The sequence below is a fragment of the Heliangelus exortis genome, chromosome 2, assembly GCF_036169615.1.
Source record: "Heliangelus exortis chromosome 2, bHelExo1.hap1, whole genome shotgun sequence".
NCBI classification, from domain to species: domain Eukaryota; kingdom Metazoa; phylum Chordata; class Aves; order Apodiformes; family Trochilidae; genus Heliangelus; species Heliangelus exortis.
The window spans coordinates 147,049,665-147,066,021 of record NC_092423.1 but is presented as its reverse complement, the minus strand read 5'-3'; the positions used below and the strand labels follow the sequence as shown (position 1 = coordinate 147,066,021).

The 16,357-nt window shown below is 40.3% G+C and overlaps 1 protein-coding gene across 2 annotated transcripts in view; it reads right to left on the bottom strand.

Annotated features, from left to right (window-relative positions):
* Positions 1–16,157, bottom strand: part of DENND3 (DENN domain containing 3) — a 41,924-nt gene extending 25,767 nt beyond the window's left edge. Inside the window, exons 1-6 of one of the 2 annotated variants that reach the window (XM_071738496.1) lie at positions 15,987–16,157; positions 11,140–11,413; positions 10,274–10,389; positions 9,620–9,759; positions 3,696–3,807; positions 1,305–1,424 (exon numbers count right to left, since the gene is read on the bottom strand). In XM_071738496.1, coding sequence (XP_071594597.1) covers positions 1,305–1,424; positions 3,696–3,807; positions 9,620–9,759; positions 10,274–10,389; positions 11,140–11,413; positions 15,987–16,070 — 846 coding nt within the window. In that variant the 5' untranslated portion in view covers positions 16,071–16,157. Of the gene's footprint in view, positions 1–1,304; positions 1,425–3,695; positions 3,808–9,619; positions 9,771–10,273; positions 10,390–11,139; positions 11,414–15,986 lie in introns of both variants that reach the window. The other variant, XM_071738497.1, reaches the window with a different exon arrangement.
* Between the last annotated feature and the right edge of the window lie 200 nt (positions 16,158–16,357).

Here is a 16,357-nt window from a genome sequence, read left to right as displayed (position 1 = left end):
AACATCTACTTAATGGTTTTTACAAAATTAAGACGAGAGGAAGAGGAAAAAAAAAGAGAAAACTTAAGTGACACTAGAAGGCAATGAGAGTTTTGCAACCAATATCAACAAGATTTATCAGGAATTACCAAGAACCGTTGCATTTCTTCCACAGCATCACTGTAAAAAATTACTATAAAATTTACTATAAAAATTACCCAGATGAGGAACAAAAGCAAACCTGCCCTTGGTGCTGAACACAAAGACTACCCAGGTTTTAGACATCTCTTCCAAACACCTATTCAAGACCCTAGGTAGTCACATTCCTTACAGTGCCACCAGAGAGCAGTGCGTTCACACAGGAAGCCACCTGGAGATGTCCACACTTTTTTTCACTGACAGAAAGGGACCCAGAGGACTCCAAGAACCAAATTCAAGTCAAGTGGGATGAATCCAAGCCAAAAAGACTAATGGCACACATGGGACATCTTGCAGATCTTCAAGATGCACCAGCTGCAGAGGAGCATTTAGGAATTGAGATAGTTTTATTCATAACATAAACACGTGGGCAGAAGCTGACGTGGGTGGAAGAATGGCCAGATTCCAAAAATAAGACACTATTGTTTACTGTCAGGACTGAGGATGTTTACAGTCATCCCTGGACAGGGGGGATAGGAAGTGGACAGAGGTCTCCAACCTGCTCATTTTAGAAGTGGCACCAGGAATATTGATGACCTTGAACAATTTAGTTTAACTTCACAATTGTCCTCTGAGCAGTGAACTGGGTCAGGAAACCAAAAAATGATGCTCCAAATCAAAATTATGGTATGATTCTATTAAGAACTGAATCATTCTTTGCAAATAGCTTTTGGTATTTTCTTGTCTTTCTATGCCATTTCTACTTTGTTTATATGAGAATATTTACTGTTACCAATCCATCCAATGGTTCACTGTCTTACACATATAAAGGATTTTTATGACTCATGTAGAAAAGCATTTTATGGTAATGCAAAATAAAAATTGACAATCAGCTTGGGCAATTTCATTTTAAACTATATGCTTGAGAAATTAAGCACCTATTGCTGTACCACAGGAGAAAGAAATCCAACATCCCTTAACCTAATCTGGAGTCAGAGAATAAAGTATCTTAACAAATATGTTTTATTATGCCATATGTCTAATATGCAGAACTAACACTATTCTGAATTCCTGGGTTTATGGGTTTTTTTGGTAACTAAACATCTTGATTTTTTTTGTTTTTTTTTAACCACAAATTACCAGTACTGTCAATTTCTAATATATTTGAAAATATCATTTAGTTTTACCTGCAGCACCTGCTTTGGCTTGAAACACAGCAATGGTAGATGAAGATCCAAGTCAATAATTGGACTGTCTGGATCCTCTCGTGAAGGAATTATTATTTGAAGTGGCTTCATATTAAATACCTGTAACAACAGATTTCTATTTACCTTGTGATGAAAATGTTTCCAAAGCATATTTAATTCAGGATTTTAGTTCCAACAACAAAATACTGACACTGATTGAGAGTAAGAAAACTGATAAAAGAAACAGGAAACTGAAAGTGGAACCATGAGCATAGGTGCTCATGTTAAGAAGACAAAACAAGCCAAAACAAAAGAGCTTTTTCAATGTTTAAGACACTCCAACTAAAATCTCTGGGGGTCAGATGCACGTGCTGCTGATTTCAGCACTTACCAGATGTTTTAGCCAATCATTCAATTTTCCAGCTATGCTATTTCTGAATCCACTCCTAACCCCTCATCCCAGGGTTAAGGAAAGCAGCTAAGGAGAAGTCCAGGGAAGCTCTGCTTCCCTGGAAGCTGTTTCAGTAGACAGAGTGTGCTGAAATCCCTGCCTCAGGTAACAGCCAGCTTGATTTGGGACAGGTTGTAAAGAGAACACAGCCCACATATCTCAGATACACACCACAAATATTTATGAGTTTCTCCTCTCAGCTACATCTTAGGCAGCAGCCAGTCCTGAATTTTTAAATCACTCAGCAGAACATCTAATCCACTACACAGTGTTCTGGTTCCCAAGAGTTAGTCAGACACAAGAAGTAACAAATGCAGAGCTGTACACACTGTTCCAGCAACTCTGATTTTTTTGGCCTCTTTTCTTTAATGACTGCACTACTTCTCAAGTCACATCACTGCCTATCTACCAGTCACACAAACAAGCTGACAGCTGTGAGCATCCACACCAGGGAACTTGTCCCAGTATCACAGAATAGTTTGGGTTGGAAGGGACCTTTAAAGCTCAGCTACTCCAATGCCCTGCAACGAGCAAGAATATCTTCACCTAGATCAGGCTGCTCAGAGAGTCCTGTCCTACCTGAGCTTCAGTGTTTCCAGAGATGGGGCATCCACCACCTCTGTGGGGAACCTGTGCCAGTGTTTCACCAACCTCCTCATAAAGTCCTTCCTTAAATCTAGTCTGAATCTTCCCTCTTTTAGTTTGAAACCATTATTCCTTGTTCTATCACAACAGGATCTACTAGAATAGATGTCCCCATATTTTTTATAAGCACCCTGTAAGTATCAAAAGGCTGCAATAAGGTGACCTGAGTCTTCTCCAGGCTCCTCACAGGAGTTCCTTCTCTCTGACCACTTTTTGTGATCCTCCTCTGGAGGTGCTCCAATAAGTCCATGTTTCTCCTGTGCTGAGGACTCCAGGCCTGGACACACTAATCCAGGAGGGGTCTTACCAGAGAGAATTAGAAGGTGAAAATCACCTCCCCCAGCCCATGGGTCACACTTCTTTGGATGGAGCCAAGGATACAGTTCTGGGATGAGTGCACATCCCCAGCTCATGTCTAGCTTTTCATCCACCAGTACCCCCAAGTTCTTCTTGGCAGGGATGCTCTCCATCCCTTCATCCCCCAGCCTGTACTGATACTGGAAACTGCCCTGACACAACTGCAGGATCTTGCATTAGTCCTTGAACCTCAAGAGGTTCACATGGAAACACTTCTGGAGCTTGTCCAGGTCCCTCTGGATGTCACCTCATCCATCAGGTTTGCCAACCACACAACTCAGCTTGGTTTCACCTGAAAAACTGTCAAGGGTACAACTGATTCCACTGCCTACATCCCTGATGAAGATATTAAACAGTACTGTCCCCAGTACAGAGCCCTGAAGGACACCACTTGTCACTGATCTCTATTTGGACGTTGTAACCACCCAACTAACTCCCAAAAAGATAGGGAATTCCCACAATTTGGTTGGGTGATAGTTACATGGTTTACTGGAGTCTGTAGATGTGCATTCAACAAGAGGGCAGTGGCAAATTCTTCAGAGGAAAGGTGAGCTGCTCTTCTGATACAGCAGCTGCAGACTGGAGCTTCCAACCACTTGTATTACAAATCATGTGGGCTGACTCCCTAAAAACCAGGAACTAGATTATGCTGCCCCCAGAGAGCAGTTGGGTAGCACAAGCCAAATCCTTCCCAGAATATTAAAAATCAAACAGAATGACCAAAAAGTATGCCAGTGCTCAAGCCTGCACACTGCTGTCTCAGCTACTAATGCACTGCCTTATTTTCAAAGCACAGGTACTGACATCAGCTTCATATCAGCAAGTAAAGTCTTTGTCCTCACAGTGAAAAATGTCCCCCAGCTTCTATAAAATAACATCTTCAGTGCTTTATAAGACATAACATTAAAGTAATTATGAAGTGCAGTATCAGTAATTACCAAGTGGAGTGGTCCTGGAGGTGGGCTGGGTATTAAAAATAATTTTGCTGCAAATTCTTTTATGTGCTCCTCAACATCTAAATCCTTGAAAGGTCGCAGTTGCACCAGTAGGCTGAAATTAAATTACAGACAATTACTTATAAATATTGACATTCAAACAAAACAAAACAAAACCTTTTTGGTGATAGCCTAGAACTGAAAAAAAAAAAATTAGGAGTAACGAAGCTATTATTCCAGATAATTAATTTATAATTTATTAAATACTTCAGCAGGTCCATTTAATTTTAATGATGTTGCTATGTGAGAAGCATGGGGTTTTTACTTCCATGCATAACATCCTGCTGCATCATATATATCAAAGGATGGAGACAGTACACTGGGTCTTCTGATGGCAAAGAAAAACTAGAGGGGAAACACAGCTAAAGGAATGGTCCTAGAGAGATTGCTTGAGAAACACAACACAGTTGCAACAGACTGCCATGGTGTTTCTCCTACCTCAAACATCAAACAACAGCTCTAGGATGGAAAACAACATCAGAAGAAAGGAAAGGTTGTAGGTATTGGCTTAACTGCAGAGGAATATGAAGCATGAGGCATATTTAATGTGAGGCCTCTGTGAGCACTGCTCTTTGCTATCATTCCTGCCCATAAGAAGAACAAACACAGTTGTGCAAACCTGTCAGATGTTTCTATTTTAGAGCTGTATCACCCCAGCTGTGTCAAAGCCCCAAAGATCACATGGTTCAGATTATTTGCCAGATCAATTCATGAACACTTAGACAAACACACTATCAAGACTGCAAATCATTCAGTCCAACAGCATTTCTGAAATGTAACAAGTTAGACAGTTGCTGTTCTATTTATTAAGGACATTTTATTCAATATAAGCCATGTACATATTTATAGGAAAGAAAAAAACCCAAACCTTTAGAAAATCTTAGAAAATCAGAAATTTAAGCCTGCAAATCTATATATGTAGTAACTAGGAATTAAATATGGAACTTAAAGTGGTTACATTCTCCTTTGAGGTGTTATTTCAGTTTGCAGTTTTATTGGCTTTCTGCAGATGAATACTTGCTCTTCAGGAAGTATTCTAAAAAGCAACTAAGTCAAGAGACACATTAGAAACCAGGAATACTTGTGTATGCATTTAGTTTACTGAATAAAAGTACTCTATTGGATTAATGAGATCAAGTTGAATTAATGAAACATTTAAATTTACTAAATTCAGGTTTGGAAACTGCCCTGGGCTGAGTATTAGCTTTTTATACCTATACCCCAAAAAGCCCATCAGCTATTTAGGGACACAGGAGACAGGGGGAAGGGAATTTGAGAATTATAAAAAAAAAACAAAACAAAACAAAAAACAACAAAACAAAAAACAACAAAAAAAAAAAACCCCACAAAACACCAAAATCCAAAAAAACAAAACCAAAAAACCAACCAACCAACCAAAAAACCAACCAACCAACCAAAAAACCAACCAACCAACCAAAAAACCAACCAACCAACCAAAAAACCAACCAACCAAAAACCAACCAACCAAAAACCAACCAACCAAAAACCAACCAACCAAAAACCAACCAACCAAAAACCAACCAACCAAAAACCAGCCAACCAAAAACCAGCCAACCAAAAACCAACCAACCAAAAAACCAACCAACCAAAAAACCAACCAAAAAACAAAAAACCAACCAAAAAACAAACAAAAACAAACAAAAGGCCACAAAAAACAAGGCAAAAAAAAAAAAACCAAAAAAAAAAAAGACAGTAGAGTCACTATTTAAAATAAGTATACTATTCACATTAAGTAACATTTTAGATGTGGTCTAACAGCACAGGTAGGCCTGCTCTTTTTTTTCTTTCTTTCTTTCTTTTTTTCTTGTTTGAGATAAAAATCACAACAAACCCAGCAAATGCTACAACAGAAGCAAGCTGTGCCCATTAATGCTAAGTAATAGCAGCTGACAGCACTGTAAATATCTGATGAAAAAATGAAGTCATCTCTGAAACATCAAAGAGGAGAGGTAAGGAGTTTATGAACCTTCCATTACCTCTATTAACTGTACACAGACAGACTTTTCAACAAGCCAAAACATCTAAGAATGGGCCCTTTGTACTCCCTCACTGCTGGGAGCTTTGGAAAGGACTGACACACAGGTTGGAAGTTTTACTGTTGGCATGGAGCCTGTTCATCCATCCACCTAGAACAGGAGTTTATCCAGAAGGAGATTACTGCCAGGAATATTTCACTTTTCGTATAGAATGAGGTATAACTATCTGTGCAAAGTGCCAAAACCTCTTCAGTTAAACCTGCACGTTCTCAAAGAATGATGTAGAAGAAACCAGCAGCAGCAGTGTTGTGACACAGCCTAGATGCATATCTGCTGGCTCTGGAGACAAGCAGACCCAATTTGTTCCAACTGTTCTGGATTTGGAAGCACTGTGCACTTGTAGCATGTGAATATTAGCTGGAAAATTAACTACAGAGAACATGGAGATCTTCATTTCTATGGTTGAAGTCTGAAAGTTCTCCCTGCTGTCCAAACCACCTGGATTTATAGGTTGACATTGCCTTTCTGTCTCAGTTTGGTCTCAGTTCTCAGTTGTGATTCACACTACCCTCTGCCATTTGAAAAAGTTCAGGAACCTGGGGTTTATGTAGAAATGCTTATGATGGTAAAATACCTTTGAGGAGTCTTCTGAATGAAAACCAAGTACCCCCCATCTACAGGCAATCCTGTGAAGGTGCTGGAGAAAAAAAGCCACCCAAAGAAGAATTCTGGAGGAAAAGAAAGTCTTTTTGCTGCAAAAAGGCCCTGAATGGAAGCAGAAGCCCTTTAAAAACTACTCCAACATCAGGCCTTTATTAGCAAAATCAAATAGCATTTTTCCACGAGTTCTCTTGAGGAAAGGGCTACAAACTAGAAATAGGTGGTTTGAGGTCCACCAGCAAGTGTTTTCAAATCCCCAGGCTCACAGAATGATTCATCAGTTGAAGCATCCTGCAGAACACCACTGAAGCATACCAAGGATACAAGTGTGCTGCTGAAGGTGTTATTTTAAGTATATATACTTATTTTTTTAAGTATATATACTTATTTTTTTAAGTATAGGAGGCACTACTGCTGGAGTACACTCAATTAAAACATTTAATGAGATTTTTAACCCCTTTGCCACCTGATTACAGTTAAGGTAACCAGAAGAGAGATAACTTCCCTTTCTGGTTAACAGGAAAACAATGCCAATGTTTTGTAATGTTACAAAAAGCTGAAACATCCCCAGCTGCAGAGGACACTATGCTCAGATAAACCACTGAGGCCTCTACTCTAACTGCTTATATTCCATTCAGAACAGCCACACATCCCTGCAGCTCTCATGCCATATGGAAAAATTCAAGTTACAAAACCACAAGGAAAAACAGTATCTCTTCACCCCTCCCTTTCCTCCCACACAAGTGTACTCCACTACAGTAAAATACAATTTCTCAAAAAAAAATAAAGAAGACATTGTTAAATTATCTGTTAAATAGTATAAAGGAAAATATGCATGATCATGAGGTTTAAAACAATAAATCCAGAAGACAAAATGATGCAAACTCTATCAGTTGAGTTTCTAATACACTGGGAAATGCCAGCACCAAATGCAGCTTTGTCACCTGCACTCTCCCTTTTCTGCCAGTTACACACTGGCATCTTACATCAGATCCAGCAGCAAAAAGGGGAGAGAAGAGCTGTGCAATTATGAGAAATTCCCCTGTTAAATGACCACAGTACTAAATTCAAAGGTTATTATCCTGTGCCCTATAATTATTCACATATTTCTGAACCACTTAAAGTTTAGATGGTAGGTTACTGATACACCTGAACTCCCCTTAGAAACCACTACAGACTCAGCTTAAAGGGAAAAGCCATCCATAGTAGTTAGCTTTGGTATTAATACTTAAATAGGTGCAAAAACCTACTATACATGATCACAGCAGGAAAGTTTAATTGCAGTGTTTAAAATACTCACCCAGAGGCAGAAGGTTTGCACCTCTAGAGAGTTAACTCGACCAAGTTCCTGTCTGGACTAAACAAATACACAACCTAGAAACAGTTTTGTAACCCATGGAATTTTCCATGGTTTTTCCTACCTCTCCCTTAGTGGGCTCTTTAAAAATCAATTACCAAATTGCCAGCGCCTCCCAGCTCAGAGATGCCTCACTTCAGACAGAGGTGTCTCACTTCAGAGATGAAATTATTTATAAATATACTCGATAAACCACTGATGAACACCAAAACTGTAAAGCTGAATCTATACCATTTCCCCCCTAGTGGAAAGGGAGCATACAGGGAGCCCTCATCCAGTTCACAGGATAGAAGCAGAATGAATCCTGTTACAAAAGATGGATATAAACAGCAAAGCACCACCAGGTACAGAGCTGCAAGAGTTAAAGATGCAGATTAGCATTTATTTAAGATTAGAGCTTATGAAAAGAGAGCAATAAAGCAGCTCCTGCACTACCAAATGGTGATGTAACTGATTTAAACACAAAGAGCGGAAAAAGTAACCCAGGCAGGAAAGGAGAAAGGAAAACAAGGATTTCCTTTTTATTTGACTGACATCACCTCGACTTTGCACTGACCTGTGAATACCCAGTTCCCATCATGCTGAAGCCCTCTGTCCACATTAAATCCCTTTACTAATGCTCTGGAAATGACAGAGCAGAGGCAGCAGGAGCAGCAGCAGTGATGTGTTTGCTGCCAGGGTGACTCCTTTCTGATACCACAGCTTTTTTGGGGGCAACATCAATGCCCAGGAAGAAGGGATTGCTCTGTTCCTCCAGAGCTCCCTTCATCCAAACAAGGAGAGGCAGTCAGTGCTTCCAACCAGATCCAAGCCCTCAACATAGGGAAAAAGATGTGCATGGGGTGGGGAAATGAGTGGTCAGGTCTCGCCCTGATAGGGAGTAAGGTTTGGGGTTTGGGATGCTCCTCAGCTTCCACCCAGGAAGCACACACTTGCTTCTCATCTGCTGGCAGAACAAGCTGGAAGACTCAAGATCCAGTCTACAACCCTCACACCTTTCAATTTACATGCAAGAAGCAAATGTCTGCAAAAGGAAAGCACTTGACTTCAAATTTGACTCCAGAAAGCCTGACTGGAATTCAGTGGAGGGAAAAAAAAAAAAGTCTCTTCTACCTCTGGACCACAGGGCTGCAAGTGAAAATTATTCAGTAATGTTCAGCATACACATTGGCTCCCTGATGGCAAGTTTTTAATCCACTTTAGAGAAGGAGCACATAGATTTTAATGATTTTCCAATAAAGAAACACACAACCTCAAAATAAATTAAACTTCTAACACAACAGACCCATGCTCACTTGTCTTTCAGTTCATCTACACTGTGGAGTATTTGAGTGTTTCTAACCAATGAAGTACTCTCTATCCTAAGATTTTTTTTTTTCCTAATTCTACAAAAGCCAAAAAACCACTGTACTCCCTCAAGTGACTTGGATTATTTAGTTAAAGGTGTCATAAACTGCTTATTAATTAACATATTATGTTATAATATATATTAAAATAAACATTCCTCATGGTTTTCTGGCATTTATCTGGTGCACTATAAGGACATTTTTGTGCTTTCATTTTCACCCTCTTTCAAAAGAAACAATTCCTTGAGAAATTTATTTCCTGCCCATTGTTATTTTCTAGGCGTACTAAAAAGCTCAAAGAAAAGGCAGACAACTTCTAACTAATTTCTCTCATATTTAGAATGTGCATTCATTGTCTGGATAACATCCATGTTACATTTCTTCTCTCCACAACTTCAAACTAATGCTTGTTTTAGCACAGTGCACGTACCCTGACCACATCCCACAAAGTCATGTATTGAAACCTACAGTTATTTTCAGGAGAACCACAGAGACACCAAGTCTTACCAAGAGACACAATCCTTGAGGGCATTAAAATATGGATATCTGGATATAACACAAATAGCAAATGGTACAAAACAGGCAGGCATCTTCCCAGTCTGTGCAGATTCCCAAGGAGCCTGTCCATTCGAGGTAATGCAGCCATCCTGCAAGAAAACTACAGATTAAATGTGTTTATGTTAATCATAACTTTATAGCTGATGTTTTTTAAGAACCCTAGAAACAGGAAAACAAATTCCCTCTACATTTCAAGGGGATTTGGATGTCTATTTCCCTTAAGCTCCTCAGAAAAATATCAGCCTACAAGATTTAGGGTTGTAGTATTAAAAAGAATTTCAGCACAAAAGATATCTAGAAAGAACACAGAACACAATTTTCACAAAAAAAAAAAAAAAAAAAGATGTCCAAGATTACACAGACTGCTCCAAAATATCCAAAAATCATAACTAAATTCCTTAACAGTTTTTCCTAATGCAAGGATATTCCAGTATACTTAACTTGCAATGCAAATATCAAGTATGATTTTTTCTGTTTTCTTACCAACATATATGGTTTTATGTTAGTTCATTTCATAAAGAAAGCTGGCATTATTCTTTATGTGTTTTGTTTTATTTTCTATCTTTTAATACATTTTAATAAAGCATGAGTTAAAAAACATACTTGCATAGGCTGGTAGTACTGTGCAACCACACCATATGTTCTGTTACCACAGACATCTGTGAAGACCAGGAAATGAATGTGGTCCTCTTTGGATTCAGAAGCTAAATAAAGCCCCCCTGTAACAAAAGCAGAAACCTTTTCTTTAGCTACATACTGCTTGAAAAGCAATCCATGACAAATACTGCACATTTCCACTTAATTTCAAGAGTAATGTCTAATTTCAAGGGATCAAAATGCACATACACAATCAATTTGATGTAAAGGTTGTTACAAAGTCTGTAAGCCACCTATTACTGAAGTAGCAAATTATAATTATTCTGCATTTTAGCTGGTAAAATACAGTAGGTCAGGTTTGTTCACTTCTTTTTCTTTTCAAAGTATTTATAAGGTCTGCAATAGTGACATGCACGTTAAAAATTCTGCAATGAACCTGGAGTAAACAGTTGCTACTTAAGGTATATCTTAATACCAAATTTAAAGTGAGAGAGTTCTCAATCATTTTGAGAGGAGGAGGAAATCACAAGTGTACATGCATGTGCACCTCACTCAAACCATGATTTGCCAATAAGGTCTAAAAGGACTTTGGGGTTCCCCATCTTGCAGGTGTTGCTAACACCACAGAATAAGTCTAACACCACAGAGTAAGGCAAACATTCACCACACAGAGTGAAGGCACCCCAGTCAAGTAACAGCTGCTTTCATCACAGACCTGCTCACAGGCAAACACATTTTTTTTTTATTCTGTGGAACATAAAAAGATAAAGAGAGGATTATCATTAAAAAAATTAAATTAAAATGGCCGCACCATGGGTCAACAAAGACATTATTAAAACACTTCTCATTAAGAAATGTGAGCTGAACCATACCTGGGAAGCAGAGCTGTGGCAAACCAATAAGATCAATGTCCTTTGGAACTGTGATGTCCTCCATATCAGGTGCTTTCTGCTCCCCATTGAGGCTCTTGACATTTTCAATCTTTGGTCTCTCTTTTTTCTTTCGGAAAGACCGGCGTTTACTTTTATTCAAGGTACTTCCCCCATTGATCACCTGAGCATCATCTCTGCTGATAAATGGAGGTACAAACACAGAAAGAACTTCAGGAGTAAGAGGAGGAAGACTTCTCAGTTTTCTTTGAGTGCCCTATAAAAACCAGAAAAAGAAAACAGGAACAACCACTAAGTTGACACTCATCCAGATAATTTTCAGACCATTTTTAGCCCTCTTTTCTCTCCACCCCTAAAACTGTGGGTTTATATTGCATTTTTTCCTTCTTACTAAATAACTGATTTTTTCTTCTATTTTTTCCACTTTACAAGGGCACAATATTCTGGGCATTTTCAATAGGCAAAAAACCCCCCACCATTCTACATCATTCACAATGCACCATGTCAGCATTAAACCTTAGGTGTAAGAAAACTAGCAAGCATCAAACACAGTATTCAACCCTTTGAAGCATTCAAATATAGTATTTGAATACTTATTCAAATAAGTATTCAACCCTTAGTACTGGTAATAAGATAAATCAGGCAACAAATAAAAGAAAACAAAGAAAACCAGATGATACTGATGACTACGTGGAACAGGCATCCCAAAAGCATGTACAAAATTACATTTTTTAGTAGGCAGCTTTGTAGAGTACAAGTGCACTGAGAGCCCTTGCTGCCTTGCTATGAAAAACCTGAGGAGGAAGTGATCAGAAGGCATTTCCTTGTTCATGGGAGAACCTTTTGTATTCTTGACCATTCTCTCTAGTAGAAACAATCAGCTGCATTTTCAATTACTTCTCTGAAATTTTAATTCTCCCTGCAAGGTCAGAACAGCAAACAGAAGCTTTGTTTAATCAATTTGGAAAGAGGAAAGGTGAGCCTCAATGGGGCTGAAAATCTGTTTCATTTTCTACTTTTTCCTAACTGATCACACATACTGCTTCTACGTTCAGACATGTGCATCAATATTATTTGTGTTTAAGATACTCCTTGACAACCAATGCTGACCTCTCTCACACTTTCCCTGCTTTAAAACAGCTACAACATACAAAGCCCTAGTGTTTTACTTAAGCCTAAACTCAGAGATTCTGAAGTGGAAAGAAATTAGAGTGGAAAAAAGTTCAGGTGGGTACCCAGTGGGATATTCAAAAGAAAGCCATGGTTTTAAAGAGAAAATTACAAATTGTGCTACTGGGTGCCATATCCTGCCAGCTCTAAGTGTTGTTAGAAATGAAGAAACTGGAAATGCAGATAAATCCAACATGCTCACTCCCAAAATTGCCTGCAGCTAAACATTTTGGGAGGAAATTAAGAATTAAGGCTCAGCCCTGAGGCTGTTATGTTAAGAAAAACCCAGACCTCTTCAAACAGTAGCAACGTTTACTTGGCAGATCTGCCCTGCAGAGGTTTTCATCACACAAAGTTCCTTTGACAGGGCAATCCCTGACTTCACTGAAGGCATCTCTGTGCTACAAAGTGCTGGATGACAGCCAGCCTCACATTTAATAGCCTCACAGTGTAACAGCTTCTAAAATGGCAGGGTCCTTGATGTCCAACTACAACAGAAACATTAAACACCTTTTTTTTTTTTCCTTTTCATTTTCCCCACAGAACAGCACTGTCAGCACTGCCACTGACCCAGTGACTCAGTCGTCAGCATTCAAGTCATCTCTTATTAACATCTACAGCCAAAGTCATATTTTCTTACCCTTTCAGTTCAGGGACATGAATAGGCAACAAAAGAACAATATTCAGTTGTTTCTGTTCTTTGAACATTTTATATTCTCGGTTTCTACTGTTACTTCTTCATTTTGCAATGCTTCTCTTTTGTTGCTTTTTACTATCACACATCCTTGCATCAGCCACAGCTTCTTATAAACACTGATGTCTTTTCTTTCCTGTAATGCTGCAAGGTTGCAGAAACCAGGGACTTCATTCCATCCCCAGATACTGATTATGCTCCTGTGCCCTACATGGCACAGATAAAAGACAGATTTTTACAATGACCTCACTATTTTAGACACAAGCAAGATGTGGAGTCTTGAAACCACACATCAGAGCATCATCTCAGGAACGTGTTTCCTTCATCTCATCCTCCTCTTCCCATCACAGAAGTTAATTTGATTTTTAATGTCATGAAAGGACCAGCTTCTTCAAGGAATAACCAGGCAGGGAAAAGTATGAAGCCTTAGAAAATGTTGGAAGGGACCTCTGGAGTTCCTAGCACAATCCTTTGCTCAAAGCAATGATAAATGAAGTTACACAGGCTTGTTCTGGGTCTCATCCAGTCAAGTTTCAGAAATTACTCAGGAAGAAGATTCTTTTTCCTCCCCTCATGCTCCAGCCCTTACATAGCTTAGCTCTTTCTGGTCTTGCTCTCATTTGTCAGTAGTTTTCCAGTATCAAGGTACCCAAATGTGGGACAGTATTCCAGATGCAACCTCCAAAGTGTGGAGTAATAATTACAGTAATAACCCCTTCCCTTTGCCTGTGTCTAAGGTCCTGATGACACAGCCCATTTCACAGTTATTTTTCACTGCCATAAGCACTCAACAACTGACCAGCAATCAACTCAATCCCACCTCATTTCTGTCACACAACTTGACACCCAGGAAGTCACTACACAAGAAGAAAACCAAACAAAACAAAACAAACCTGTTTGGTGGTTACATCTGCATTAGCAGGGCCAGAAAACATGGTGCAGATGCTATAAAAGACAGGATCTGTACCACTCATTGTGGTAGCCTGATACAGAACCCAAAAATGGAGGTGATGGGGAGATCTGAGACAACCCACAGACAGCTTGCACGTTGTACTTGCCAAATCAAACCTCAGCTGAAGATAACTTAGGGGGAGAAAAGTCTTGTCAAAGATGATTGTATGATCCTCACTCATCTCATGCTTACAAAATACACACTTCCAACACTAACAAAAAAGAAAAGCAACTTCTAGCTGAAAATAGCAGCCTTTTTTCTCTTCAAATTGAAGTATCAGAGTAATAATTGAATAATTTTGTCAATAAGGACAAACAATGGATGACAGCCCAGGAACTTCAGGTTCATAAGCTTCAGTACAAAACCTTATCTTTGAATAAGATATCCCCATCAACAGCAGGTCAGTCATGTAAGACTTTCCTTCCTTTCTGAGGGGGTTATATCATGTTGCTACTGACTTTATTACTCCATATTACAATAAAGTTAAGAATGCACAAAGGCACTTTCAAGACCAAAAATCTGAAGCACTATCAAGCTATTTCACCTGTAAATATCAGAGGTGCTATTTTTCACTGAAACCTTATTTTCTGTCAATAAGGTCTCTTCTTTCTACACTCACTGCAACTACGCACAAAACATATTCCACCATTTCCTCATGCAGGTAATGCTGCAGAAGGAAAAGGAAATGGAGTAAATCTACAAAGCTGCCTTGAGACAGGGATTGAAATCCCAGTGTAACAGCTTGCAGGGACATTACTACAGTTAATACTGTCAAGAGAAGCAACTACTTTCCTGTCTGATACTCTGTTTTATACCTTGATCAAACAAACAACTCATAACCTGTAGTGTGATCAGAATAGACAAATAGCTTCTATTTTTTTATAGCCAATTTCCTATTCGTTGTTCTGAAGGGTTTTTGGGTTGTTTTGGCAGCAATAATATTAAACTGGGCAGATGGAATGAAAAAGAAAATCCCCTTCTTTTGGGTTTGCTTCACACGCAGATGCTGAAACAACACATGCCGATTTCAAAAGCCGAATGGTGGCATTTACAGCACAACTACTTCCCCAATTTGAACGTACACATGAATGAGATCCTGGAATTTGAACCTTTGCTTAGCTGGTATCACTTAAAGACACTGACATCAGCAAAAGCAGTCTCCTGAGAGAGTGAGCAGCAACAAGTTTCACAAAGACTTCTTTTATCTGACGCTATCAGAGCGCACAATCAAATTCAAGTTCAAGCAACGGAGTTCCCTGGATCGGGATTTTCAGCTTGGATTTTCAGCACGTGCAGTGGGCAGCCCACAGACAACTAAAAAAACCCATCCACACCTTCCAGCAAAGCAAAATCAGGACCAGGAGCTCAGCTGTTAAATCACAGGTGAAGCGGCTGCGGTCCTAAACAAATCATAAACCACATATTGAGAGCAGAAACCAAGCTGTCAACTTGTGCCCTATCAGCACTCCTCGGGTTGTGCCAAATCCAGAACAGGAAACTTGAAGGCAATAAGGGGATTTAACCTCACGTTGTCCTAAGGCTACAAGTTACCAAGTTTTATTCCCTATCTTTAGGTTTTATCTCCAAACAGAGGACGGGAAATGGGCATAGCACCAAGTAAAGGACATGCATTGTTCAAGCATTTTGTCGTCCCTGCTGATACAGAGCTACCTTACGATCCTCATCTGAGCTCATAGCCTTCCAAAAGGTGTAATTACTTAATGCTGATACTAAATTAACCCTACTTAGTTGATGAGCTCCTGTCAAAACAAGTTTTCTTCACAGCATTCGCGCTCTACCCGATGGCAACAGCAACGAGGCCACCCCCCGTAGTTTTCCTCAAGTCTCCACGGGGGAAAAGAGGCCCGGGCAGGGAGGAGATGACCTGGCCCAGACTCCGTGGAGACCTCAGGGCAGAAAACCGGGCTGACGGCAGCTGTCCCACGAACCAACCGAGGCACCCGGCCGCTGGGCAGCAACAAACCCACCCTCAACCTCATCGAACCCCCTCACCTGGACGACCGCCCTCACTCGCTCTCTCTGCACGCCGACCAGCAGACAGATCTCCAGCAGACCCGGGGGCAGCACGTCCTCCATGGCAGAGCGGGGCAGGGGCAGGCGGGACAGCGGCTCCGGCCGCTCCTTCCCTCAGGACCGCTCGGCCCCTCCCCGCGGGACGGAGCGGGGCGGGCAGCGCCCGATCCTTCGCAAACGCAGCCCCGCCCCCCCGGGGTATCTCGCACTGTGATTGGTTGTACCTCCTGTCGCTCTAAGAGCCTGGGCGAATCAGAACCGGCGGATGGGCAAGGGCGGGGCGGAGCCCGCGCTGGGGCTGAGGTGGCGGAGCTGCCTCAGGGCTGGCGGGAAGGGGGAGGTTGCAGCTC